This window comes from Aythya ferina, assembly GCF_964211825.1.
Source record: "Aythya ferina genome assembly, chromosome: 5".
NCBI lineage: Eukaryota > Metazoa > Chordata > Aves > Anseriformes > Anatidae > Aythya > Aythya ferina.
In genome coordinates this window covers 30,523,521-30,550,886 of record NC_140301.1, presented here as the reverse complement: position 1 = coordinate 30,550,886, position 27,366 = coordinate 30,523,521, and the positions used below count along the sequence as shown (strand labels likewise).

The 27,366-nt window shown below is 38.4% G+C and overlaps 1 protein-coding gene across 3 annotated transcripts; it reads right to left on the bottom strand.

Annotated features, from left to right (window-relative positions):
• Nucleotides 1-2,839: 2,839 nt before the first annotated feature.
• On the bottom strand, nt 2,840-26,505 carry PSEN1 (presenilin 1). 3 transcript variants are annotated; one of them, XM_084520061.1, is made up of 11 exons: nt 26,431-26,505; nt 23,919-24,062; nt 19,006-19,259; nt 17,793-17,934; nt 15,973-16,040; nt 13,981-14,201; nt 11,677-11,775; nt 10,176-10,262; nt 9,137-9,304; nt 7,276-7,394; nt 2,840-6,962 (listed from the first exon to the last, which is right to left on the bottom strand). In XM_084520061.1, exons 2-11 carry the CDS (start codon nt 24,000-24,002, stop codon nt 6,807-6,809), a joined length of 1,398 nt encoding a protein of 465 aa, XP_084376187.1. In that variant the 5' UTR covers nt 24,003-24,062; nt 26,431-26,505; the 3' UTR covers nt 2,840-6,806. The 3 variants fall into 3 exon arrangements, with proteins under 3 accessions (XP_084376187.1, XP_084376189.1, XP_084376188.1); XM_084520063.1 differs by lacking the exon at nt 26,431-26,505 and adding an exon at nt 22,106-22,144; XM_084520062.1 differs by lacking the exon at nt 26,431-26,505 and adding an exon at nt 22,106-22,230 and having other exon boundaries at nt 23,919-24,057.
• Nucleotides 26,506-27,366: the final 861 nt, after the last annotated feature.

The following is a 27,366-nucleotide window of genomic DNA, read 5'->3' as shown; positions in this document are numbered from 1 at the left end:
TTCAATATTAACCTCAGTAAGAAAAATTAAGCATACCACATATTCTGGCACTGTGATCCAAACCCAGTCGTGTCCTTCAATCCCTATGCATTTAAAATTTACAGTAACTAAACGAAGAAACCACTTAAGATCAATGTATTTTTTAAAATCTTTTAGGGTTCATCTATTAAAAATCTTTTAGGGTTTATCTATTCCCTAGAACAAAGTGTCCAACAAAGGCAGTCGTATCACCAAATTGTTGAGTGCTTGCTTGACTTGGAAGCTATCTGAATAGTGCAGATCTTTAATGAATACTTATTTCATACAATTTGAAAAACTACAAGCTTCTTTTTTTGTTCATGACAGGTGATTCACAATTATTTGTTCTGTTCTTGTTATCATATGATGGAAATTTCATGTTTATGCAGAATCACAGATTTGTTTAGGTTGGAAGGGAGCTCTTGAGATCACCTAGCCCACCCTGTCTGCTCAGACAGGGTCAAACTACAGCAGGTTGTTCAGGACTGTGTCCACTTGGGTTTTGAGCACCTCCACAGAGACTCCCCAACTGCTTCAGGCAATCTGTTCCAGTGTTTGACAACACTCCAAGTAAAAAAAAAATAAAATAAAAAGGTTCTGTTTTCTTATGCTCAGATTATTTTTTTAATTTGTGCCTATTGCCTTTTGTTAGTGGACACTACTGAGAGCCTGGTTCCCTTGACTTCACTGCCTCCCATCACGTGTTAATATGCACTGGTAAGATCCCCCTGAGCCTTCTCTTCTCCACTCCCTCATTCAAACTCTCCTAAAATTAAAGATGTTCCAGTTCCTTAACCTTTTTTCATGGCCCTGTACTGGATTCAATCCAGTAAGTCCTATCTTTCTTGTACAGGGGAATCCAGAACTGGACACTCCAGATGCAGCCTAGCACTGCTGAACAGATGGAGTGAATGGAGGCTCACCTCCACTGACCTGTTGACAGCATTTTTCCTAATGCAGTCCCCAGGATGCTACCGGACACCTTTGCTGTAAGGGTGCACTGCAGACTCATGGTCAGCTTGCTGTCCACCATGACTCCAGGGCCCCTCTCTGTGTGCTGCTTTCCAGCTGGTCAGCCTCCAGCAGGTTCTGGTGCCTGGGATTCCTCCTGTCCAGGTGCAGGGCTTTGCAACTCCCCTTGCTGAATTTCATGAGGTACCTTTTGGCCCATTTCTCCAGCCTGTTGAGGTCCCTTCTAAATGGCAGCACAGTCATCTGGTGTATCACCCACTCCTCTGGAGGAGTATCAAGCCCTGGGTTATACCACCAGTGACTCACCTCCAGTTGGCTTTGTGCTGCTGATCGCACCCCTCTGGACCTGGATGTTCTGCCAGTTTTCAATCCATCTCACTATCCACTTACCTAAACCACTGTCTGCTTGCCTGGTGATGATGTTATGGAATACAGCATCAAAAGCTTTACTGAAGTCAGTTAACAACATGAACTGCTCTCCCACCATCCAGCAGCTAGCCACCACACTGTAGAAGGCAGCAACATTACTCGAGCAACATTTGTCCTTTGAAGTCCATACTAACTACTCCCAAACAACTTCTTGCCCTTCATGTTTTTGGAAATGCTTTACAAAATCATTTTCTCCATCACCTTCCCAAGGACTGAGGAGAGGCTGACTGGCCTGTAGCTCGTCAAATTTTTCTTCCTGCCCTTGTCGAAGATAGAATTGGTATTTGCTGTCTTCCAGTCTTCAGGAACCTCTTCCAGCTGCCAAGACAATTCAAAGACTATAGAGAGTGGCCTTGCAGTGACATCAGCCAGCTCCCTCAGCATTCATGCATGCAGCCTGCCAGGCCTCAGATTGCACATCCAGTAACTGCTCCTCCACCGACCAGAAGTTTACCTTCTTCCAGACTTTCCCTGCGGTCTCAGTGGTATGGGATTCCTTAAGGCCAGTCTTACCAATAAAGACTGGGGCAAAGGCACTGATGTGGCCAAAAGAAATTAATTTGTCATTAATTCCCGACCCATTCATCATGGGGCCCACCTCTTTTCCATTTCAGTCTTTCTTTTGCTGTTACTTACATAGCTGTAGAATCCTTCCTTGTTGCCTGTCACATTTCTTGCCAGATTTAACTCCGGATGAGCCTTGGCTTTCTTAACCCTACTGCTGCAAGACCAGACAGCAACTCTGTGCTCCTCCTGGGTCATCTGCCCCTGCTTCCACTTCTCGTACCCTACCTTTTTATGTTTCAGCTCAATTAGAAGCTCCTTGCTCATCCCCGCAGGCCTCCTGTACTTGATTTTCTGCTTGTCAAGATGGACCTTGTGGTCTTCCATGCTTATCTTCTACACAGAGACAAGGCGATCCCCCAGAGAAATACCTTCAACAATGGTCAGTCAGCTACGACAAATCTAACTTTGTAGTGAATATTTCTCCAAAAGAAAACAAAAAATTCTTTTAAGGTAAAGAACTTTTTCCTATACCATTGGTATGAAATCAGCACCAAAATAACAATACAGTTCACAAAGTCCTTTCTGTCTGAAAAGCCTATGCATTTTCCTAGGTAACACTAAGCTTCACCGTGCAAGGTAGTGTTTAAATATAATCTCATACAGCTTTTTCATGCCTTAATTATAACTTATGGTTGCTTTTGCAACAAGTTTTGACCAACTCTTTTAACTTGAAAATTAGCATTTAGGAGGAAGTACTTCTATAGAAACCAGTTTTAAGAAGATATTCCACTGGGAGATAAAGAAGCTACCTATCTGTATTAAGACAGAAATCTTACTTCTTAAATAGCTACAGTTTAGGCCTCTAATAGCATTAAATGAAGGCTTTAAAATAATATAGTAAAATCAAGGTAAGTCAAGATCCATGCAATTTTTATTTTAATAATTAGACAAATACAGGAAATTTTGCAATAATCTATCAAAAATGTATCTTATCAAGAACCGGAAAGGTGTTTAAAAAACATTCACATTCAATTCAGATTATGTACAAACCAGTGTTTGTAAAAATGAAAACTGCAAATGCTTTGAGTGTAAAAGAATTCCATTCTAGTTCATGTTTCAGCGCTCCCAATGACTACGTTACCACTGAGATGCAATCACAGTGCAGACATGTTCCACAGTCTTTTATACTCATTTCCAATAGCATCACTGCCAAAAGTAATACTTTTTTTTTTTAATAAAGCATTTTGAGAAGTTTCTTCATACAGTACCGTCCACCTAAAATATACTCCAGCAAATTTAATTCTTCACTGCAGTAATGGCAGAACAGCTGTCATCTAAAGGTCCAGAGTGCATACAATATATGTAAGTACAGGTACGTATCTATATATCCAAGAAGCACCAGTCTCCTATGTCTGAAAAAGCCAGAGTCTGCTTTGTACCTTGAGGAGATCAGCCATTTTTAGTGGAGCACAGCCCTTGAATATTTGGTTCAAAGTAAAAACTATCTGCCTAGTCAGAACTATTCTGAATGTGATGCAATATACAAGTGCGCACCTTCAAGACTCACCTCACATTGATCACACTTGAATTTGAGTGCCATCTTAATAGCCATACATAGACATGGCAGTGTCATACACCTTTGCTACCAGGAACAGTTTCTGGGGATCTCTTGTTTCTCTTTTGCTGTATTAAATCCTCAACACTAAAAAAGGAGAAATGAAAGTGGTTGGTTTTTTTTTGGTCAAATCTGTAACTCAGTACTATGGTTTTTTATTTGCAGAAATGTAGCTAAAGGAGACTAATCATTAATTTAAGCTGAAAGGGGAGAGAAAGCTATCAAGGTACCCAGTGACTACTGAAAGAAGTCACACAACAGTTACCAGTTAGTCTACCTGGGGCACAAAAGAGATGAATCTAGCTACTGGGGCTACACAGTAGTTCACTGAGAGCTACAGCCTAATGTGCTGTCATCAACATATTAATTTAATAATAGCAAACTACTCTCTCAAAAAATGCAGACTACATATATCAGAACTCTTTCATTTAAACCAAGCTAACCAAGTTGAAATGGTTCACAACCTCAAATTAGATTGGTGTTTTAAGACAAAGGAGAGAGAAGTTACACAACCTTCACACTTATGTAGAAACAATCCAAATGCAAACAATCACTTTCCTTAACTGCACCTTATGGACCCAAGTACTTGAGATGATCTTTAGTTGCAAGGTCTCATTTGGAATACAAGGTACCAGGACTCAGTGTAAAAGGACGAAAATGTCAACCATTTTTTGATGTTGCTGGTTTTGAAGGCGTACATAAGACTTGCTAATAAGCAGTGTACTGTAACATACATTGGCCTTGGCTTGAAAAGCAGATTTCCCTTTTTAATTTGAAATTCAAATACATAAACTTGAACAACAATTTCTGTATAAACACATTTTCTAGTCTCCAGCACTGTAATGTCACACTAGATCAGAAATTAAAACTTCAGGATAGGAAAAACAGTTCTAGGGAGAGGAAGACTGTAATTTAGCATTTGAAGAGTCTGAGCTCTTCCTTGGGTTGTGCATCTAACTCCCATTCAAGTATGTGGGAAGGCCTTTGCATACTTCAGTGGATTCTAAAGCAACTCTTACTGGAGTCAATACTCCAATGGTACATATTTAAGCCATAAAAACAAACAACGAAGACAACTGCTGCATTTCAACAACTCTTAACTGAGACTTTGTCTCAGATATGCAAACAGGTGCTAGTGGCGTTGACTCTTAGGAAACCTATTCTATACAATAAAATTAGTTAGGATCCCCAATAAAACATACAAGGGAAATTTTCTTAGATAAAATGCTCGGGAAAAGAACAACATACAATAGTATAAAAAACCTCAGTCTCAGTAAGTGGAAAAAAAAGCCTGCTTTAAGTCAGGCTTCATTTCAGCAAAACATGGAATAGTGATTTAAGCTCAAAAACACAAGCAAGTTTGCTTTGAAAAGTCAGTGTAAGGAATTTTGATATGGTTACTTTATTAATGCTATCCATGATGAATAAGCACACAAATGAGATGAATAAAAGTACTTTAGAGGAGACGACAATATATTTTATGCAAACAAAAGTGCTAACATTACAGTTAGCAACTCATACTGAAAGAGACAGATGTTTTTGTCAAGGACAATCAAAGAAAGCAGACCTTTCTTGGTTTTAAAACAGATTTATACATCACAGTCTTTCTTCCCTTACATGGGCAAAGGTTGGTGAGCATCTGTGGTGTCTCAGTCCTTTGAATCTATAGGCACAGAAAAAAGGACAAAAAGAGTTTGTGTTGGGATTTTGACAGTTGTCCTACTCGGCAAGGACTCCAGTATCAAGATGCAAGTAAAACGGAATGCCCATCAAGAGTATCCACTCAGTGCGCTTCCCTCAGAAAAGACTTGTACAGAGTTAACAGCCTACAGCAAAAACAATGTAATCTCATACAGATCTCATTTCCAAGCAATTACACATAAATAAGTTCTTTCAAATGAAGAACAAAATAGAGTTTAGCAGTTTGAAAGTTAGAATCAATTCTTTATCTTGTCAGAAAGAAGTTCAAGATCTTATTTCTTCTTTTTGGTGATTTTGAGTTGTCTTTCATTTCTCCAGTCTTCTGTTCCTCACAGGAGAGGTAATTAAATTGAAGAGGGCCACAGATCTTTTTCCTTTGTAACATTAAGTAATATCTCACCTAACTTCAGTAGCTACACCAAAAAAAAAAAGTCCCTGCCCAACCTGGGTCTTAGATGGTTGAAAGACCAACACTTCAGGTCAACAGAATTGAAAAGCAAATTTTTGAAGAGAAAAATTTCAGTGAAACATTACAAGTGCTACTAATAGTACTTCGGCCTCTAGATCCGGCAGGCTAAAATCCATCTGGGACTGTTGTGAATGTCTACTTATTTCATGAAAACTTCAACAAAATGAATATATGGTAATAATGCAGTCTATGCTGTTAGTGGCTGTTCTCAAATGTAGGGTTTGAAGTGGTGTTATAACAAATCCATTTGCAAGAGCACATACAGTAAGTCCTAAAACTGCCTTTAGTGTAGTTTACCAACCTTTTAGAATCTTAGGTCCAAATTGGGACTTCATGATCCCTTATGCCATGTAATTCAGTCCAAGTCTAAGTAGCTACATAAACTGGAGTAGATGCACAGAAGGTGCACTCCATGCTTGAGAATACCAAGTATTGAAAGTCAGAAGAGGCTCTAGTTCCAGTGTGGAAAAAAAAGCTTTTAAACTGACTAAACCAAGCACACTCAGGCACAGAGGCTATGAAGTGGTGGAGCACTCTGTAAGAGTGACAGTACTTTCTCCCTTTGTTGAATTGCTACAAAGTCCTTTTTCCTTACACAAAGCAGAGTCGTATTCAGCTGTCACAAGAATCACTGTTGAAGAAGTTTGAATTGGGTTCTCTCTCTTCAAATGGCTTACAGGGACAAGTTCCATTTGATTTATCAGCTTCCTCCATCAACATGAAGGAAATCCTGAGCACCCTTAATGCTTCGAAATAATCAACCTGTGCTAAGAGATCACATTGCTGGTGGAAGCGTTAGCAATTTTCACACAGGTGGTCCTTACCAGAGATATGTATATCAGATTACCTCTGATATAACAGCACACAATTTAGACCAGCCATCAGGAAGAAACCACTTTCAAACAGGAAAATTCATATGGTGCCCAGTGCAGCAGTTGTCTCAGAAAAAAAAAAAATGGAGGAAGCTGTAATGATTCAGGCTTGGAATCTTGAGTATTAAGCTTCAGTTTCACTTGAGAACTGAGGGAAAAAATATTTCCTCCTCCCAGATTTGCTACAAATACAAATATCTGTAGAATGTGAGCATCAAGTGTGCTAGATATAAAACTGATGGAATGCTAGCTGGTCCATAAAGGGCTGCACCAAGTTATCTGTAGCAAAGTAAAAAACTAGCCCAAAAGTTATGGATATTGGAAGAGCTGGTAAGGCCTTCTTAAAGATGGCAAGAAGCAGAAGTGTAAGGCACAGACCCTGAGGGGAAAAAAAAAGATAGGGAGAAATTATGGAACTCCAACACACAAAAGATTATAATATAAAAGCACTAATCCCACAGAAATACAAGGAATTTTAATGCCTTCCTAAACTAAAAGGTGTGATGGATGCACAGCCAACTTGAATCACAGCTGAAACTCTCATCAGTTTTTACTCAAGCCAGCAAATTAACAAATTCCAAATTAAAAAACAAACAAACAACAACAAAAAAAACCCACAGCAGTTGTGATTATAACTCTGTCCCTGATGAACTTAAAAAATGATCACTACCATCTTGTCACATTATACTTACAATTAATATGGCTACAAAACACGCTAAAGTTGTATTCCAGTCTCCACTTGCTGTTGCTGAGGCTTTGCCAACCAGGACACTGTAGAAAATGAAGTCTCCTAAACCAAGTTTTACTCCTCCTGCAGAAGTGAATATATGGCAGAACTAAGCATCACACAGTCTAATATTGTCAAGTATCAGTAACTGTCAGAGAATAAGACAGATTTACATTAAGTACCAAAATTTACTAATAAAAAAATAATAATAATAATTTCAAAAATAATACCACTCCTGAATCAAGTAATAAAGAAAAACTTATGAAACAAGGTGGCTGAGGAACATTAAACCACTTAATTTATCCTGTAATAATATTTCTGTATTCCTAGTCTACTGTAAATACAGATGCATTATATACAAACTCAGAACTTTTTATTACATTTTGTAGGGTTCTTTCCCACTTCTGATTGTTGTGTCATAGTCCTTCAGCAAAACATGGAAACATAATTCTTTCAAGTTGGTCATCACAGGGGGAAAACAAATGAGTCACTTGCAGATTATGTTTTGTTTGTCAGTTAGAAATCTATATCCAGCAAAATGCTCCACCTCCTTACCAATTCTCCTACAGAAGTCTTACTAAGGTAGTTCTAAAAAGCACTTGCGTAAAATTACAGAGTAAATTAGAGCCAAAAAGGACACATTTAGTCTACGATATGAGTCTTACTAAAACTCATGAGCTAATGTGTTATTTTTTAAATAGTAATTGCCACCATAGCAACAACAGTGAAAGCACAATATTCAATTATTTCTGTAAACAAAAGAATGATGATTTCCTGAACACCACTTCAGTTTCTGAGCATTTAGTCCAAGATACTAAGCTAGGGAGGGCAAACATTAGGTCACCAGATGTTTTCATTTAGCCTATCATTTGCTTTGTCACCTGATTACAGTCCAGCCCCAAACTCACGCTTTAGAGTTCTGCAAGGAACTCAGCATCAAAGCAGAGGGTTATGCCTGGTTGATCATTTAATAAACAAACAAATGCAACCCTACTCTTTTTCAGCAGGCCTCCAATATCCGTTTTGTGATAGTGCATTCACTAAAGCTGTTAAGAATTACAATACTGTTTAATTGCTGAAACAAATTTGGAATTTTTGAGGTAAATTCAAAAATTGAAGTTTTCTTAAAGTAGATGCCTATATTTTTAAACAAAGAAACACCTAGGAATCAGAGGAAGCAGGTGCACCTGCTAAATAAATATGGCAGCATCACATAAGGAGAACAGTTCATTAGACAGGCAGATCGTAATTTATTTAGAGCTCTTCAAATCTAATGCCAGCTTAAACTCAAATTGGAAATCTTAAATCTGTTAAAACCAGTATCTGAGTATTGATGTCATGTGTGCTCCAAAGATACTGAACTTCATCGAGGTGCTGGAGAAAAATACTAAGGCCTGTGGCATTCTGAATTCATTTCAGTCCCCAAACAGGTCTTTAAACGCTGCTTTGTCCAGAGTGGATTATAGTCATTTACTCTTGAAGCAAAAAACAATAATGACTGCATTTACACAGCCCCAGATCCAAAAGGGCTGATACATGGCAGAACATTGCATGAAAGAGACAAAAGCTAATACAACTGATGCATAATGGTCTGAAAACAGCTTGGCAGTTAAAGTTTTGAATCTACGTATCAAATGGGAGATCAATTTGGCCAGTATTACTCTTGCAACAAAACCAAAACCTATTTCTGTAAAGCATGTCAGTATTGATCAAGAGTACTCTTCAGCTGCTCTTAGCTCACAGCATAGTGTATCTGTGCAGTCAGAATGACCAAGATTAACTAGCTTCAGACTGATTGAGTCTTTCAGAGATTACTCCATACTCACGTTCTTCAGGGTCTTCACTCGTTTGCGAGTTACTGGGTAAAGCCTGAACAGCAGCTCGTGATTCAGGTGTTGATTCAATGGGCCCTATTCTATTGTCTCTTTGTTGCTGCCATTCTTGACTAAAGCCACCATCATCTGGTTCAGCATCTCCATTCTGAGTCTGGTTTGCTGGAATAATAAAGGCATTTAGAATGTTTAAAATCTACTTAAAAAAAAATACATCTTATAACAAATGACATTCTCTCCACATATAACATCATTGAAGAGTGATAGAAAAGAGGTATTCTGTGCTTTTAGCAACGTCTAATATTGGCACACATCATTACAAGAGATTCTCACCATTTTAATACTTTTTTAAACATTTGGGAGTCAACATGCACTCTGCAGTCACTGCAACTACATGTTGCATGCAAGTCCTAGTATTCAAGAGTACCTTGATGAAACAGGGTGGTGTGGTGACCTAATTTAAAGATTTAACTCCCATCTATTATTGGCTTGTCTAGTCAGAAAGTTACTGACAGTTTAATTTTACAGTAAAACATAAAACTTTATCGAACGTTACATATTACACATACACTCCCTCCAAGCATAGTAAATTCAGAAACTCTGCTCTTCCCAGATATATACATAAACAAACAAAACCATGTTTTTAAACACTAACTCCATATCTAAGAGGGCTAGACACATTTCCATGTGATACCAATATAAGTGTGAGTTGATACGATATTACATTAACCCAATTTGATAACCAATTGAGCTCAGTCAATGGTTGTCTACCAAGAGTCATTTCACCACCAATATCCTGTATTCCAGAATGATGAATGCAGGAACACTAATTGCACAGTAAACGAGGAATTATTTTCAGTCTTCATGGATTTTTTTCAGTCATCTTTCCTAATAAGGTTTATACTCTTTCACTCTCCTACAGAAGCCAGTACTCTTAAAAAGCTTAAAAAAAAAATGTCTCCATAAACATGTATTCCAATAAAATGATAATTATGGAAAAAAAAAAAAAAAAACTTGTCAAAGAAAAACTTACCTTGTTTATCATAGGTGGAGTTTTTAGAAGCTTTCCTTTGGGCTTCTGGATCTTCCTCAGCCATGTTCACTAGCCACACCATTGTTGCTGTTAAAAACAAACAGCATAGCTAATGTTATCTTCAGATGCATGCAATTCTGAGCTAGTGTTGGCATCAATCCATTATTTTTCTGTTCTTTCTGTACAGCTATCTTTCGCATGAGGCAATTTTACTCTCATTAAATCACAGTAATATCTGGAACACAGCCAGTACCAGCTACAACATGCACATACAGAATTTGATGAACACAAGTTTTATTTTTATTGGATGTTGGAAAAAATGGCAGCAGCTGCGTGTAGCTTTAGAGAAATTACTTCTACATATGAAGCCCACTCTGAAAGTCTGAATCAATGATTTCTTTACTTTTTTCCATTAAGCAATCCTTTCATCTACAAGTGAAAAGGTCTATTAAGACCGGTGCAAAGGTAACTTCAAATGAGAGGCAGCATCTGCATCAAAGTTAATTGTTCTGTGTCCCCCCCCCCCCCCCCCCCCAAGAATTCTCCAGTTTTGAGATAATTAAATGTTGTCACACTTAAATGGTATATATTAATTCAATTTGTGGTTTCTCAGCATTAGCCTCTCCTCCCTCAAAAAAGAGGGTCAAGCAACTACGTACGAGTAGTATCAGTAAAACACAGCAAGAGTGAAAAATAAAGGAGACCCTCCCCTTTCTCCACTGTTATTTTGTCCTCTAAGAGTTGTGGAGTCTACAACACAACATACTTCATTCTTCCAGACACAGGCTTTTCCTCAGCACCAGTAGCATGATGATTTATGATTAACCCAATTCACTGTTATCCATGTATTTCTAACTAGCAATATGGATCTTCGGTACTTGCACAAGGCAATTTTACTCTCCTAAAAACACAGTAATATCTGGAGCACAGCTACAACATGCATATACAGAATTTGATGAACACAAGTTTTATTCTTGTGGATAGTGGAATTATCTACTGATTGATACACAGGTCATAACAGCAACATGCATTCAGTAGATTATTTTTTGGCAACTGAAAGAAGAAACAACATATCAAAAGAGGACAAGCCCTGCAAAAATAGCTCTGCAAATGAATCTCTTTGTGGCAACTTCTCCCTTTTCTTTCAGTAACACACAGGATATTTAAGGATATTTAAGCATAGAAAGCTGATAAATATTTTCTGAAAAAGTATTCCTTTTGAAATGCTTGATTCAAAGCCTAATGACATTTGCTTTGGTGTATTAACATTTTTTTTCTGTTCCTATTTTGTAAGAACAAAACATGCTGGTTTTTATCTTGAAAATCTTAGCCAGAAGACGTTTCACATTTTTGAGTCAACAGCAAAAGGAAAACTGAGACCCAAACGAACAGACTGGGAATTCCAGCTGGCAAGCAACATGTTAAAACAGAGAAAAATGAGAAAATAACTTCAGCTGAGTGGGTGATTGTAAGTTTAAAGTATTTAATAGAATATACTCACAGGAGTAAATAAGTGCTGGAAAGAGAGTTTCATTTCTCTCTTGAGCTGTTTCAACTAGCATACGAAGAGGACCTTTAGGACATAAGACAGCAACCAAATCTGGAAGGAAAAGTAAACATGTCTTACATCACTGTAGACATACTTTGAAGAAGTTGTTTTGTTTTGTTTTGTTTTTATATATAACACTTGCAGAGACCAGTAATAAGGTAAAATGTTACCCTGAACAGAGATTTCTGAGAGAGAAACTAACCAGTCACAGGTCAGCATCCTACAGAAAGTTAAATTTTTCCCTCGATCTTACTTTTATACCAAGTGTCTAAGCATACATAGGTCACTGCAGACCACTGTTACTCTTCAAAACCCTTCTTCATCTCTTTTCACCTCTTTCTCCCTTCCTAGCTGCATGGCAATATTTTACCAATACTTGAACGTCCACCTAGTCTTAGGTCTTGCACACCTATAATACCTGGAGGCCAGGTAGACAAAGACTACCGTATAAAACTTAAGGTGATAAATTAATTTATTTGATCCTGTCCATGTCCTCTAGGTATGCTGACCTTTCCTTAAATAGTTGGTCTTTCTCCCAAGTAGTAAGAAGTTCAGTGGCAAACTGAAATCTAGAAGACACACTACAGACATTTAGTTTGATATTCCATTACATGCAAGTCCTCATGGGTTTGGATCACCTCAATAAGCCTCAGCATTTTCTTCCAAGACAGAACACACCTTTGCAGACCACGAAACACTGAACTAATTGTCTTCAGGCCAAATAAAAAAACACCACATTATCATGGAACTTTAGTACTCCGTCCCCCTCCACGAAGTTTACAGATAAAATTAATTGAGGTAAAGATTAAGTATTTTAGTTTCTAAGAATATATAACTTGACAATATTGGTTTCAGTAATCATGAAGAACTCCCAAAAATATCACTGCTGTGATGCTCATTCTTTGATTTTCAAAGGCTTTCTCTGCAAAAAGTTTACCAGCTTTGAGAAAGCATACAACAAACAGCCATTTGCGCAATTTCATCACTTCAATCAGATGCGTATTAATCAGAGGAGGAAATTTAAGGAGTCTTACAGCAACAGTATGAAACCAAGAGCTTACTAATATTTATAGTTGTAGAACCGATTTTACGTATTATTGTAATATACGAATAATAAAGTATGAAGTTCCTCACTTAAGATGTTATGCAACTGCAAATGTTCCTGTGTCACTATGTCAACTTGCAAGTTGAAAGAAAACTAATTCACAAAAAATAGTATTCAGTTTACACACTGGAAATAACCAAGTTTACTTTCTATTGCCAAAGATTTTTCTTAACCCAAGTTTAATGCTAAAACAAATTGCAAGACAATAGGTAAGTGGAGCTTACGTAACTTCTATGGATTAGAAACAACTGCCAGTTTATTCACACTCAAAGAAGAAAAAACGTGAGTGTGAGAGTGAAAAGGAAAAAAACTGGCATATGAAGCTTTGCAGAAAAAAAGCTGTGTTTGCATAGATGAGATGTTGAAAGCACATTTAGTATAACAAAAAACAAAACCAGCAGCTTTTTTCAAGCGTCCAGTGCCCTCTAGAGCTCTATGAAAAAACTACATCTAGATACCTCTATTTCTGTCACTATTCTGAAAAAAAAAAAAAGCAATAATTCAGATTAATTTTATTTTTATTTTAAGAACAAGGAAACAGATCTCTAAATTATAACCTTCTATATGGAAAACGACTGAGCATTCTGAAAATGAATGAAAATTGCCTTGAATTGCTACTCATTATTAGACATGGATCACGGTGAGGGTGTTACGTCTTCAAATCTGAGTAATTTGTAGGCTGGGCAGATCTATACCTATACAGGACTGCACCCAAACAATGAAGTCCTAAGTTCTGAACGTACACTGTATGTAGGTTTCCAGGGATTCTTGAGGAAAATGGGAAGTACAAAGTCTCTCCACATTCATAGAAGAGATCAAGCTGGTAACATAGGCCTCTTATCTCCTCCTTTCTTGTATTACTTAAATTCTAACCTTTCTTCCTCCCCAAAGAATCCTGGAAGTCCAGAAAAGGCAAAGGAAGATGGCATCACACAGCCACATTAAGTCCTTAGCTGCAGGTCACTTATTTTAGTTTAGGTAATTATGCTATTTTTGAATCTGTAATCACCTTATCCACTACTTTGTATGACCTCCCCCCCACATACACTTCTTTTTTTAAGATCTAGTCAGACCAGTGGAAAACGAGTTATCAGGAAATAGAAGAAATTCCCAACATAGTTTCTGTTTCTACAACTTGCCCCAGACCTTACCATACACTGAAATGACAGCCAGGATAAGCCACGCAGTCCATTCAGGAAGATACTTAATGAACACCAACGCCATGAGAGCGCTTATCATAATGAGATACGCCTGCTGGAGCCGGAGTGGGCCCTTCCAATGAATACAGATCATTCCCACAACACCGAAGTTCCAGATCATGAGTGCCACCGTAATGTAGTCCATGGCGACGTTATACGTCTTAAAAACCTCACTGAAGAAAAAAAAAAAAAAAAAAAAAGGGAGAAGACTATGGACTGCATTTGCTTAAAACAATGGAAATAAGTCATAGATGCAACCTTCAGATTTTTTTATTATTTTTTTTTACATCTTACTGCTCAATGTAGTGGCCCAAATGTAAAGTTTATCTCCAATTAGTATTTAATTAAAAAATACTGTTCACAAAGGAGACAGTTTTACCGATGTTTACTTCATACCAACTATTTCATCCTTGTGCAAATTTTTATTTGCATTCTATTACCTTGTCAATCTAATCAGAAATTGACAGGAGAGGACATTACTGCATAAACAGTCATTTTGATCATGCTCATGATTTCTAAGTCAGAGTAAAAATTTATGAGGTTATAAAGAAACTTTAAATCCATACAAACTGATCTTTCCTTACTTTCCTGTATCCCATGGAATGGAAACACTTCGCTAATTCCCAAGTATAATATACGTCATTATTCTATTCTTTGCCACAAACAATGAAGCAAACCCCTTGCTTTTAGGATAAGCCATGCCACTCTGTCACACTGATAATATAAACCGGTTAAGACCTTCAGTAAGTAATAAACCAAAACAGAGAAATATGTTGTCACCAAGACACAGGTGATTTTCACTGACCCAAGGGAGAAGTGACTGCAATGGCTGTTTGCAAATTCTGCTACTACTACCTCATCAAGTCACCAAGAACCTTGCATAATTTGCATGATACTTTCCTCCTGGAAATTTTTCTTACCTAGCCATTAGCTAGCCTTTGAGATGTACAGTGTTAGCGTGATGGCCCTTATTGCCATCAACTATAATTGGTCTACAAACTCCCCCCTCACTGGTCCTCTGCAAAAGGAAACCAGAAGCGCTGTGAGGCAGCAGAGACAGGTGAAGGAAAGCAGAGGGCCAGGAAACCCCTCAGTCCCTCTGCTCACACATACTCACTGAAGAGTGCCAGCACCAACCCAAACCCAAAGGAAGTGAGTCTAGCAACTTGCCTCCACCCAGTCTACACTGCCTTTGAGCAGCACACATTGCCTGGTTACAAAAGTTACAGGAAAGTCGTTATTAACGTTAGAAGAAAACACTAACCAAAAAAGTCACCACAGGCCACTTCTGGCAAAAATTAGTGACGGAAAGAACCCCATTTTCTATCCCTGGAGACCAAATTTAAAAAAGATTCCTCAAAGAGAAGTGTATCTGATATCAAATGGTGCAAAAATACATATGCTACAATAATTTCACTGCATAACTTGAGTTACAAGCCCTGGTCAGGTTGCTTGTTTTAGAGAACTCTGAGTATTATGTACTTTTATTTAAGTCTGGTTAATGACATGCTTCAGAATTTTAAAAGAACACTGAAACACGTAGTGGAGGTATATTCTGGTGACAGAGCAGATTCTTTTTAGTTGATTCTTTTCTACCACTCCCATACAGACAGCCTTTGCAAAGAAAGCCTAGTTCCAAAGCCATGATGTAAACAGCTGTTCTTCAGTCATATAGTTATGAAAAATTACATCAGAAGTTGTGCTAACAGTATACGGTGCCCTGGGAAAGATGTCTTATTTATGTGATTAGTATGCCATGGGCAGTACACTATCGGATGCACTACTAACTCTCTATTAAGCTATATAAAACTAATAATTCTACCTCACTAGCAATAGCTTACACAGTATCATTCATATTAAGATTCACAGGCTAGTTATAAAATAAACATGCAAGCAAATAACATTGTACATGAAAAATAACATATTAATGCTTAGTTCTCTTACCCCAGGTAGATAAACGAAAAAAAGAAAAGCAGCAAAAGAGAAGAAATGATAAGCCAACCATGGATCACCTGGAAAAATAGATATCAACACAGACTTTATTTAAGGTTTGATATTTTAAAATTAATGTCTACTTAAAAGTGCTTTCAATGCTACTATCCCTTCTGATTCAAGTGAGAAAATGATACTCAGATCCCTCTTTCTTTGGTTGTTGCTAAGTTCATATTTAGCCTATGCACAGCCTATATACTTACAGATTTTAAGTGCTTTGTGGTCTTTCAACAGAGGTTATATAGAATGCAAACTACTTTTATTTTTAGGGCACTTTGAAAACAATGGCATTGTAATATAGCAGAAATATAAAGCATTAACACAGATGGAAAACATGGTTCATTTCTGTGCTAATAAAATCACTGCTGTCATTCCAAAGAGTTTTCAGAACACAGTTACAGCATTAAATATTAAAACACAGAAAATCTTCAGTGTTTATCTGCTAGAATTATAAATTAATTGATATTAGGATTCCTATATCCTCTACCAATAATCTTTACACATAATCCCTTTAATTTGATATGATAGAATTGTACAGGTAACTAGATTTTACAGCATTCTTGTATAAAAACATACCCTTTAAGCAATTTTAAAAATAAAAACGTAACGGTTTCTTTAAATTAAAATAAAACTACAAGAAATTTCTGTTGTTTAATCATTCTAATTTTTGAGTACAATAATTATTTTTGTAAAAAGAATGCCCCATGCTTTGCAAGGTCAAGAGGAAAGCTGTAAGTGTGAGAAAATTATAAATATAAATTAAATATAAACAAATTTGATGCTTTCAGCACCTGAGAACTGAGTGGCAGCCAAGGAACCTAGCTGAAGCACATCAATTATCTGACTTTGTTAGAATGATCAAAACTGACAATTTATAAAGAAAACATAGTTGATTCAGGAGTTAACACCACACTGTGATAACAACAGTACTCTATACCTTAAAAAGCACTATTCCAAGCCATATACGGATACAGGCAGAAATCACTGCCCCAGTCATTCCACAGAGACTTTGTAAAGGGGTTTCACCCATACCCACAAAAGACATTTTCCCTCTCTTAAAAGAAAAAGAAAAAAAAAAAGAAAAAAAAAAAAAGTGGAGTAAAGGTTTGTGCCAGTGCATGGATCCCACAGCCTGCTTTATTACTATTAAACAGATTCACTGTACACTGGGAAATTTTGTTATGCCAAGCTTTGTCAAATTGGTCATTAAGACCAAAAGACAACCACGAATTTTCATGAACAGCTCCCAGGCAGGTGACATTGCAATTATTTATTCTAAGCCTGGACTTGCCCAGATTACATCACTGTATGATTGAAGTCTATCACAAAAGAGCCTTTGAGTCTCTGTGTTTGCCGTAAGGATATCACCTAGCATGTACAGCCATGCACATATCAGTCTTGGGAGACTTCTATACTTGCAGGTAGGGCAGGGAAGAGCAGAGCCCTTGAAGAGCCCCTGAAGTCTTGAACAGCTTTCCAGATGTAGGACCAGGCCTGTGCTTCATAGTTCTTGACCACAAGAAGATTTCAGTCCATAGTACATTTCACAGGAATAAGAAGCAATGCCACCCTAATTCTAGCTGATAAAACAGCCAGCAGTGTTAGCATGGGGTTACTGTCTCCCTATTTTGTGAAGCCACAAATTTGAAACACTTAAAATACCCAACCTTGTAACTTCTGCTCACTCATCCTTGATACTCCTTTTGTTCCATCCTTGATAATCAGTGCTAATAAATAAAACTAGCACAATTACCCAAGTCAATTACACTCACCTTATAGCACCTGTATTTGTAAAGCACAACCAGGAGTATGGTCATGACAATGATGACACTGATCATGATAGCAGCATTGAGAATTGAATTCAGGGCCCGTTGTCCGATCGTCTCTGTCTCTTCTGTGAAGGGAGTGTAGATGCTACAAGAACAAAAAGTCAACTGAAATGCCTCTATAGAGTCCACAAATGTTTGTGATATGCAAGGCCAACATGAAATGAAATTGCAATAATCTTTCAATTCAGAGTGACAGCTATTTTCTACTTAGCCAAAACCTGAAAGGCAGCACGGTATCGTATCAGACAAACTTTAATAAAAAAACATTATTTTTCCTTAGAAGACCTGCATTTCCTATATTCTTAGATTACAACTAATTTCCACTTTATAAAACAATCAACTAAGAAATCTAGGTTGTTTGATGAATTTGCACGTGACTGCAGCTAGACCTTTATAAGCACACCATCTAGTGGATTTACAAGGAAGTGTCCCCCAGTGATTCCAACAAAAACACTGCATGAGCTCAACTCTTTCTTACAGCAATAAAACAAGGTGGGGAGAAAAAAACACTTCATTACATGACAGGACAAAATGAAAATACTTACCATAAATAAAATCCCAAGAAAAAATATTTTTGATCAACAGCTTTGTTTCATCAAAACACAAAGTTCTTTTCCACTACCATTTTATGACATTCTTACATTACACAAACATTTCAAAGCCAAACACATTTTGAATCATTTTGTCTAAATGTTTTTATGGGGGTACATTTAGACTGATTTGCTTCAGGTTCTGACAGGCTCAGTGTTCTTTCTCTGTCTCCTTTCTCCTGAAACACCTTTCACTGATATTGTTATTTTTTGGCAATATTAGTATCAATATTTTGATTGAGTTTATTTTAACAGATATACCAGTTTATTTTACCTTCATGCATCAGAGAGCACAAAGTGTTAAAAAGAGGATCAGGATTTGAATCAAGTAGTTACAAGTAAGATGTCATCCAGACTGGTTGCCAGATATAAAACAAATGTGAATAGTACCATGATAGAGAGTTTGGTTTCTGGAAGGAATAAAATAAAGCTATCTCTAGGCTGGTAAAGAGGAAAAGGGAGACGAGGAAGTTCACTGTTTCAATTAAAATCCTGAAGAAATTGAAGTTAAAGAAAATGATCTAAGTGGGTCCATTAAAAAGACAGGGGAAAAAATTGATACATACAGCTGTCCATCCTTGCGTGTGTAAAAGCTGACAGACTTGATGGTTGCAACAACGACCACCATGCAAAGTGTGACAGGTACAAACAACATAATCACATGTTTTGCCCCATATTTCAGTGTCAGCTCCTCATCTTCTTCTTCATCTTCCACCACCTGCTGAATGTTGTTCTGTGGCTGCCCATTGGTTTCAGACCCAGGATTGTCATTTCTTCTGCGCTCACTGTTATCATGACGCCGTCTTTCACTGTTATCATTCTGCAATATATAAAACACTTTCATCAGAAATTATCCATAATCATATTCATGTGTATTAAGATGGTCTTGAGGGGGGCATGTGTAAGGTAATATTTACTGTCAAAAACATTTTTCACATTGAGGACGTAAACAGGAATCATTAAGTGTTTCACATAGTTACCAAAAGAATAAAAGCACAGGGTTATATTAGAAGCATTTATACTAAAACAGCAGCAGGCTGTTAGATGCAACCAACATTGCTATGCCATCTTTTCTACAAACAGAAGAAAAAGCTAAGTAAAAAAAGACAACTTACTCTCTTTGTCCAAACTACAGTTGAAACAAGGGTGCATGACAGTAGATTACTCATAGCTTGACAACAATCAACTCTGTCTACTTCCAGAAATAATGCCAGAGACATTTATTAGACTAATTCCATGAAAATTCAAAGAAAATTTCTATTTTCCTTACCATGTTACTCCCACTACAGTACACTAACTAGAATACATATTAAAATTGAGTTTCACGAAGCATTGTTCACACATTTTTAGCAAGAATGACACAGAAACAGTGATCAAACTCAGATAATTCTCGCTCATTACACTGAGATTTGATCTTAAAGTTTTACTGTGATGAGTTAAGTGTGCAGATTCCTTTTCTCCTCTCCCAAGGATGCTAGAGCCACGTCCTTTTGCTGACATTGAAGAAATTCCACCACCCCTGTCAAAAAATATAAAAGAGCCTCCTGGCCTTCCTGATACTGCTGAGTGAAACATCAAGGCTATAATACAAACACAAGGACAGAGGTAGATTTTCCGTATCTCCCTCAAAGGAATTATGACTAACCACAAGCAAAAACGATCTAGGAACTCAGCTTTTACAAAATTCTGAGCTGAAATACTGTCTATGAGTGAACAATCAAGCCTGCATTCTGTAACAGGGGGCATTTAACATTTTATGTTGTGTGCACATACAGAGAACACAGCAGCAGTGTAAGCTACGTTTCACCTGTTCTAGACCACATAGCAACAGAATTCTTTTATGTTTCTCAGTCACTCTAAACAAGCCATAAAATGCAAAAGCTGATACAGATTAGTCTTTTTTTCCCCCACTCTATTATCACGTTTAAGTCGATGATGTACTGTTCCCTTCACTCCACCCAAGGGGGTCAACATAAATGAGATGTAATATAAAGACTTCTGATTCCTTGCAAAATAAACCTTACAACTTCAGAATTACTTCATTTACAAACAGTTCAGTTTGAGTAAGTGCACTCGAGCAGCTTACTATTGAAAAGTACAATAAACTGAGGGGAGATATCTTTTGTAATGCCTTAAAATATAATTTAGTAAAATTGCGTTAGATATTGGAAAAGACATTAAAAATAACCAAATGTATTTCTACTTGAGAACTGTTACACAGGTAATTTTTCCTCCTTAAACATGCTATGTTAAAGTCCCATTACCTGTTCTTAATAGCATTTCCAAACATAACTGCTAGCCTGTGTCCAATTAACTCACTGAAGTTTTTTGATAAATTCATAGTCATTTTGGAGATTCTTTATACAGAATTGTCTCAGCCCCACCCTCAGAAAAGATAAGACGTTAAACACACAGCCAGGAACTCATAGTTTCAAAAGCACTTAAGTGATTAAGGAGTACAAGTCCCTGGACTTCGAACTGCAAACACTGACACTGCTAAAATCCTGGTTGATGCTTTACAGCTTCCCTAACTCATGAAAAAGCTACTTTCACAGAACTTTACACACTAGCAATACATACCAAACACTTTACCTATTTACTTCTTTCTTTGTGGTATCCTCAGGATCAGGTTCAGTAGGGTTTCAAGAATTGCCCTCTAAGAAAATTTCCTTTTTTATTTTTCAAAGAGGAAACTGAGTATAAGGGGAAGGAAAAAAATAATCTAAAATTGTCTTAAGCAAATAAGAATAGCAGGCAACTAGATTTTTAATATTCAATTTTAGCCTTAAATGGAATTTAGTATGATAAATTTAATGCATGACATAAGAAAGATTGCAGATTTGAGATTATTTCTTACTAAATGTAAGATTCATTATAAACTACTTGGTATATTTTGTATAAAATCTTCATATACAATAGAAACAGGAATATTGGAGAATGCAGTGTTCTGAAACTTTAATTGTTCTGTAAAGGCTGTGTGCATCTTTGTGAACCTCTTTCTGTACAGATTATAGCTCAAATTTAACATTTTTTCACCTTCCTAGTGAAAGCGCTCCATTTCTCTCAGCCTACAAGACCACAATAAGCTTATCTATCTAAATAAACTGCCTAAGATGACCATAAGTAATATTACACAAGAGATGATGAGAGTCCTAGAACAGTTCACAAGTAAAGCAGACCTAGTACGTAGGTTTCTGCACACTTGCGGAATGTTTTGCTCTTTCTCTGCGGTAAAAGCAGTTCTGCATGAGGGAGCACTTACCCCTCTCACGCAAAGAAATACAAAAACTAAAATCTAAATCTACAATTTTGCAATGAAAACATAAAAACACCCAAAGGAAAAGCCTAATTAGCTAAGCACATCACTACAGACAAACTGCAGAATTTAACACAAAATAAAACTGAAGAAATTAGACCAATGCGTGCCACTCTGTTTCCTGCACCAGTTAGGAACAAAGACACAATCACAAAATGTCTTTACAAAATTAAAGCACAGTGCAAGAAAATCAGAATAGCATCAAGAAATACTATAAGATATTATAAGAATTAATCTCTCGCTCAAAAATAGAAGAAGGTTGTACCATCAGTCTAGTGAACTAAAGTGTAGCTAAACGTGACATGCATGTGCCCCTCTGCTTAAAAGAACAAAGTACACTCATATCCTACCTGATCAGTATTAAAGAGAGCAGAGGCCATGGACTCTTGCTGAAGTGGAAGCAAAGGAACAGACTCTTCACTTTCCTCAGACATAGTTAAAAGTGAAAATTCTGAAGCTAAAAAGTCAGTAACACCTGTTGTAACACCGTAAGCAAACGTAAGTTATGAACTACGCGCTTTCAGGTGAATAAGCAACATCAAAAGCAACTGATAGGTTTCTTTCCTATCAGGAAAATAGTTAATAGCAAACCCAGAGCAAAGCCCCTGAATCAACAGATAAAAAACCCAGTATATTTGATAAAATATTTTTACCTAGTGAATGCAAATTGATGTATTATTTAGCAGACCCTGACAGTGGGCATAGGCTTCTTCATCAGTTCTCACATACACCATTTATGTTTAAAGGTTGTTATACAGTGACAGGGCACTGAAGACTGCGCTGAACTCTTGGTATGTAACCAGAAGAGACTGCAAACCATACTAGCGATTACTGATTTCTCATGCTGAGTGCTAGCTGACAGAAGCTAGGTATTACCTAAGCAGGAAAGAACCTTCATACCTCTGTAGAAAAACAGCGGACATATGTAGGGCAGAAGAATCACTACACCTAAGTATTGAAGCTACACCTAGAATTACACTTGAAAGAAAAAGCAGTAGTACAATCTGTCAGTGAGAAGTAAATAAAACAGTCTGCCCCCCATTGCTGGGAAGTAGCTCCGGTAAGCTTTCTTCAAGGACAGTGAGCCCGGAGCTAATCATAGAGCTCTGCCTTTTTAATCCGGCAGAAACGTTCAATAAAGGTTAAGCTCCCACCTGTCCAAGATGAAAAGAAACTTTTTTCATTCCCTCTGATGTAAAAGCATAAAGTATGGAAACTCTCCTGCTGCAGTTTTTTATTTTTAGCAACAGTTTCTATAATCAGTAAGGTCTTAAATCAGTCTTACTTCTAAATTCCAAAGATAATTTTCAAATGTTCTGTATTTTTGCTTTTTAGCAGGATGTTGACCTGAGATAAATACAAGAATTTTTCAAAATTCCATAGTGGAATTAGAACAGGGATCAAAATATTGTCTTGAATCACTGCCATAAACACAGCTACTAGTGGCTCAATCTCCCAGGAGCATTTCTATGTCATAAGGAAACCTGACACTCAACAGTTATTGCAGAACAAGGAACTGGGCATGACAAATCCAAGAGCCTGGGCGCCACACCCAAGTAGTCCAACTAAACTTGGTTTTATCAAAACACAAGTGCTAAAATAAGCATAGTATTAGCAATTATTACACAATTAGCACTTTCTCAGGAATGATACAGAACTTTAGGGTTTGGTTTTTCCCACACACACACCCCAAACCTCAAGAATTCTGAGAACACCCTGACAATTATTCAAAATTAGGACAAGACAGTTCTGCTCCTTCTGCACAGGAGTAGCATTCCAGTAACAACAATGACAAAACCCAAACTCTACCTAGACTAAAATTAACTCCAAGACTGAACCCCCTAAATCAAGCAGACCACGGCCAGAGTTCAATAAATCACCTGGAAATCAAAGTCTGTTACGGGAATAACCCACCTCATTTTTATTTTTTTTTTTCTAGAGGGCCTAGTCACTCCAGCATCCTTTTAAACTGGGAGAAGTCTACCCGAGTTTAGGATGTTAGATAATTTACAGAGTATTTCTTTCAACACTGCTTATCACAACAGTCAGATGGAAAAAATTACTCCCAAACAGATCTCTATAGTTCTGAACTGTATTTTCATCCACACTGATTATTCATCCCAATTTAACTGCTATCAGGTAATAAAATTGTTTATTACATACGGTGTTGCTGAGGTGGTTATCAGGGAAGTTTTCTGTCAGCTGCCCATGCTGAAACTGGGGTAAATGTGCAGACAGTTCTGTCATTGAGGCTGTCCTCTGGAAATCACTTGTTTCTATACAAAATGGATCCTTCCTCTTGAGATGCTGGAAGGAAAAAGATGTGTGAATAGTCTTTTTTCTTTTACGAGCAAATTTGCCATCCCCTCCCTACCTCAATTCTTAGAATTCACACAGACCAAAGATAACCATCTTCTCTCTTCACAATGTTACCAAACTGTATCACGTGTTTACTGAGAGGTCATAACAGGGATTTTCCAGCACAAAAATAAGAGTGTCTGGGTGTTATCAAAATAGTTCATCAACCACGGAAGTCAGTCAGCAACAAACCAAAGATTCAAACAGTTCTCCATTCCATCTTGTGCAATAAATGAGAAGTACTGCATACTTGCTCACAACCTTGTGTGCTGTATCTCAGAGTCCAATTGCTCCAAGTCTTTCATTTCTGGATGAACAAGTGTAATCTTCAAGCAAGGATGATCAAGTTACACTTGATCATTTAAAATCTGGGCATGACACCTGCTTACCACTGTAATACCCAAAGAGGGACCTAGAGCTACACAAAATAGTATTTCATCTGAGCCTGAAGAACTAGTATGTGTTCTCCTAGCAGTAGGTTTTATGTATGAGCTAAATGTACCTAAAATTCCTTATGCTTTAACAGTTTCAAGTGTCCTTACACAAAAAAGTTGCGTACTAATATTTTCCTAAGGAAACGTGAATAAACCAGAACTAAGCAGCTGCTCTGTAACAAAGAAGAATAAATAATTATAGCAGAAAAAGGAAGAAGAGTGATGTAAGCGCAGGTTTCAAAAAAAAAAAAAAAAAGTAGTTTAAAGGAACAATGAGTAGGCCTGCATAAATCACTGGCTTGGTTGCACAAAACACAGCGAACTGAAATAACAGCCACTGCTGCTAAGAGGGAAGTGCCAGTCCCCACTTCCACGCCAAGATGCTCCTGCTCCTACCTTGTGCCAACTCCAGCACTCATCAGTCCTCTTTGCAGTACGTTTAACTCAATAAAATGGAAGAAAGCAAACCCAGGAAAAGAACACAATCTTCTTGTGCTGCTGTAGTGCGTTCAACCAGTTAATGGAAGGATCTAAAAAATCGTATTAATGGAGGACATGCAGACACTGCACAAGGCAAGGCCTCTCACTTTTGGCAGCAGAAAGCCACGAGACAGCATCTTACTTCAAATGGGAGTTAAGCTCAGTTTCATACATACAAAGACGCAGAAGCTGCTTCTTCACTGACAAGTAAGTGAATCTCTTACAAGATTAGCTTGCAGTGCTTACTGACTTCTGCAGGGATGCAGCTTACGCTGAAGGGCCATTAGGAGGCAAGACCAATTTAACAGGTCTAGTGGGAGCATCCTACCCGTCTGGAAAGGCAACATAGCATTCGCTAGGAGAATGGCTCTCTTCTGTGCTTCTAATTAAAAACAGAGCATCTAGTTTAAAATCTAATGAAATGTAAGGCTAGAAGAAAATAAAAAGGTATTACGTTGCTCTTATTTTAAAGTTTTTGCTCTGATTCTTTAGTTGGACTACAGAACATACATGGTGCTGCTTTAAGGCTGCCATCAGTGAAAACCCTCAGTGACAGGGCAGCTACAGAGAAAAAAGTTCAAGTATTTTTTATCCAAATGCGGATTAGCAAAACGAGACCTCCACATAGCATCATATCAAAATCCTAAATAAACTGGGGGGGAAAAAATCGAAAAAGCAAACAACAAGAAGAAATGCCACCACAGGATCCTGCTTAAAGGCCGGTAAAGAAAAGCACCACAAAGCCATCCAACGAGACCAGGCACTGAGGGGCTGAGAGAAAGTGAAGGGCGCCTGAGGTAACTGACAGGAGAGGGGCACCACAGCTTCAGTAGCGGTGTCTTAGAGGTGACAAAAATTATAGTGTGCTAAAATCATCCCTTTTTAAAACTCAAGAACTCAGGAATTGTATTCAGGACATCTTCAAAGACTTTTTTTTTTTTTTTTTTTTTTTAAAGGAATGAACGCCCCCAAGTTTGAAATTTAACTACGAACGAACAAACCCTACAAGCGAGCCGCGCGTGGGCAGGAGCAGATCGAGTTTTTAACCACCTTTACCTCAGAAGGGGCTCTCAAAAACGTCTGATTTTCCAACGAAGCCGTGATTTAAAACCAGCCTGCCTGAAGAAGTTCCCTCTCGCTTCCCCTCCCCTTCCCAGCGCTGCGGCTTCCCCGTGCTCGTCGCCCCCGGCCGCCCCCGTCCCCTCACGCCGGGGCCGGGTCAGCACCGCCGCCAACCGCCCGGGGGCCGCCGCTCCCCTCCTCGCCTCCCGGCACGCAACAGGCGGCCGTGAGGGGCCTCCCGGGCCGGCCCCGGCTCCACAGCCCCGCCGTGCGCGACCCCCCGGCAGCCGCCCCGCTCCCCTCGTGCCCCTGCTCCGGCCCCGACCCCAGCCCCACCGCACCTGGAGGGCGCCGCTCCCCCGCCGGCCCCGCCACCGGCTCCTCGCCGCCCCGCAGCCCGGCCCCGCTCGCTTCCGGCCCAGGCGCCGCCTTTCGCCGCCACCTCACGTCCGCCGCCCCGGGGCCGCAGCGCCGCGGCCCGCCCGCAGCGGGGGAGCCGCCGCCTGAGGGGCGGCCTCGCGCCGCCACCGGGCGCTGAGGGGCGCGCGGGCCGAGCCCGCCGCGGGGGCTCCTTTACCTCAGGGCGCCTTAATTCCGCTGTGAGCAGGCGACAGCGCAGCAAACAGGGGGTTCAAGGGAGCACCCACCCCCCCAGCACCCTGTCAAGGCATGAATTAGTGATTCTGGTTCAATGTGCTCCCACAATAAAAAGATTATGAAAAAAAAGTGTATTTCGTACCTCAGTATGCAAACGCTGGTTTGTTTCAGCTACATGGAACCTTTTCGCAAAGGTGCCAGTAATACTATGACTCATGGAAGAAATAAAGACACTTCAACCTTGAAACTTACCTTGCTGTCCCTGGTACTTGACAAGAAATCGACGCTTCCTTTTCAGCTGCACATAACCTCACTGAGCAACTAACACATATAGGAAATGCTATGATCTGTGCAATCACTCCAACTGTGAAAGCATAACGTCCATCAAGAGACCCTGGTGAATTCTGCATGTTTAAAACAGCTCTATTTTTTATTATTCAACCACATTCTGGGACGATCTATGGGAAAGTGAGGTGGCATGTTGAAATTGTGCAATAAAACTTAACTTCAGGAAAATTATCATGGGCATTCAACTGCACCACACAAGTCTCTATTTGTTATTAATATGATATTTGTTATTAATAAGATATAATGCTTACATTGGTTATGCTACAGGACTATGTACTAATTTGTAAGTTTGCAGGTATGACATCCTATGCTCCTGCATAGGAAAATGTATA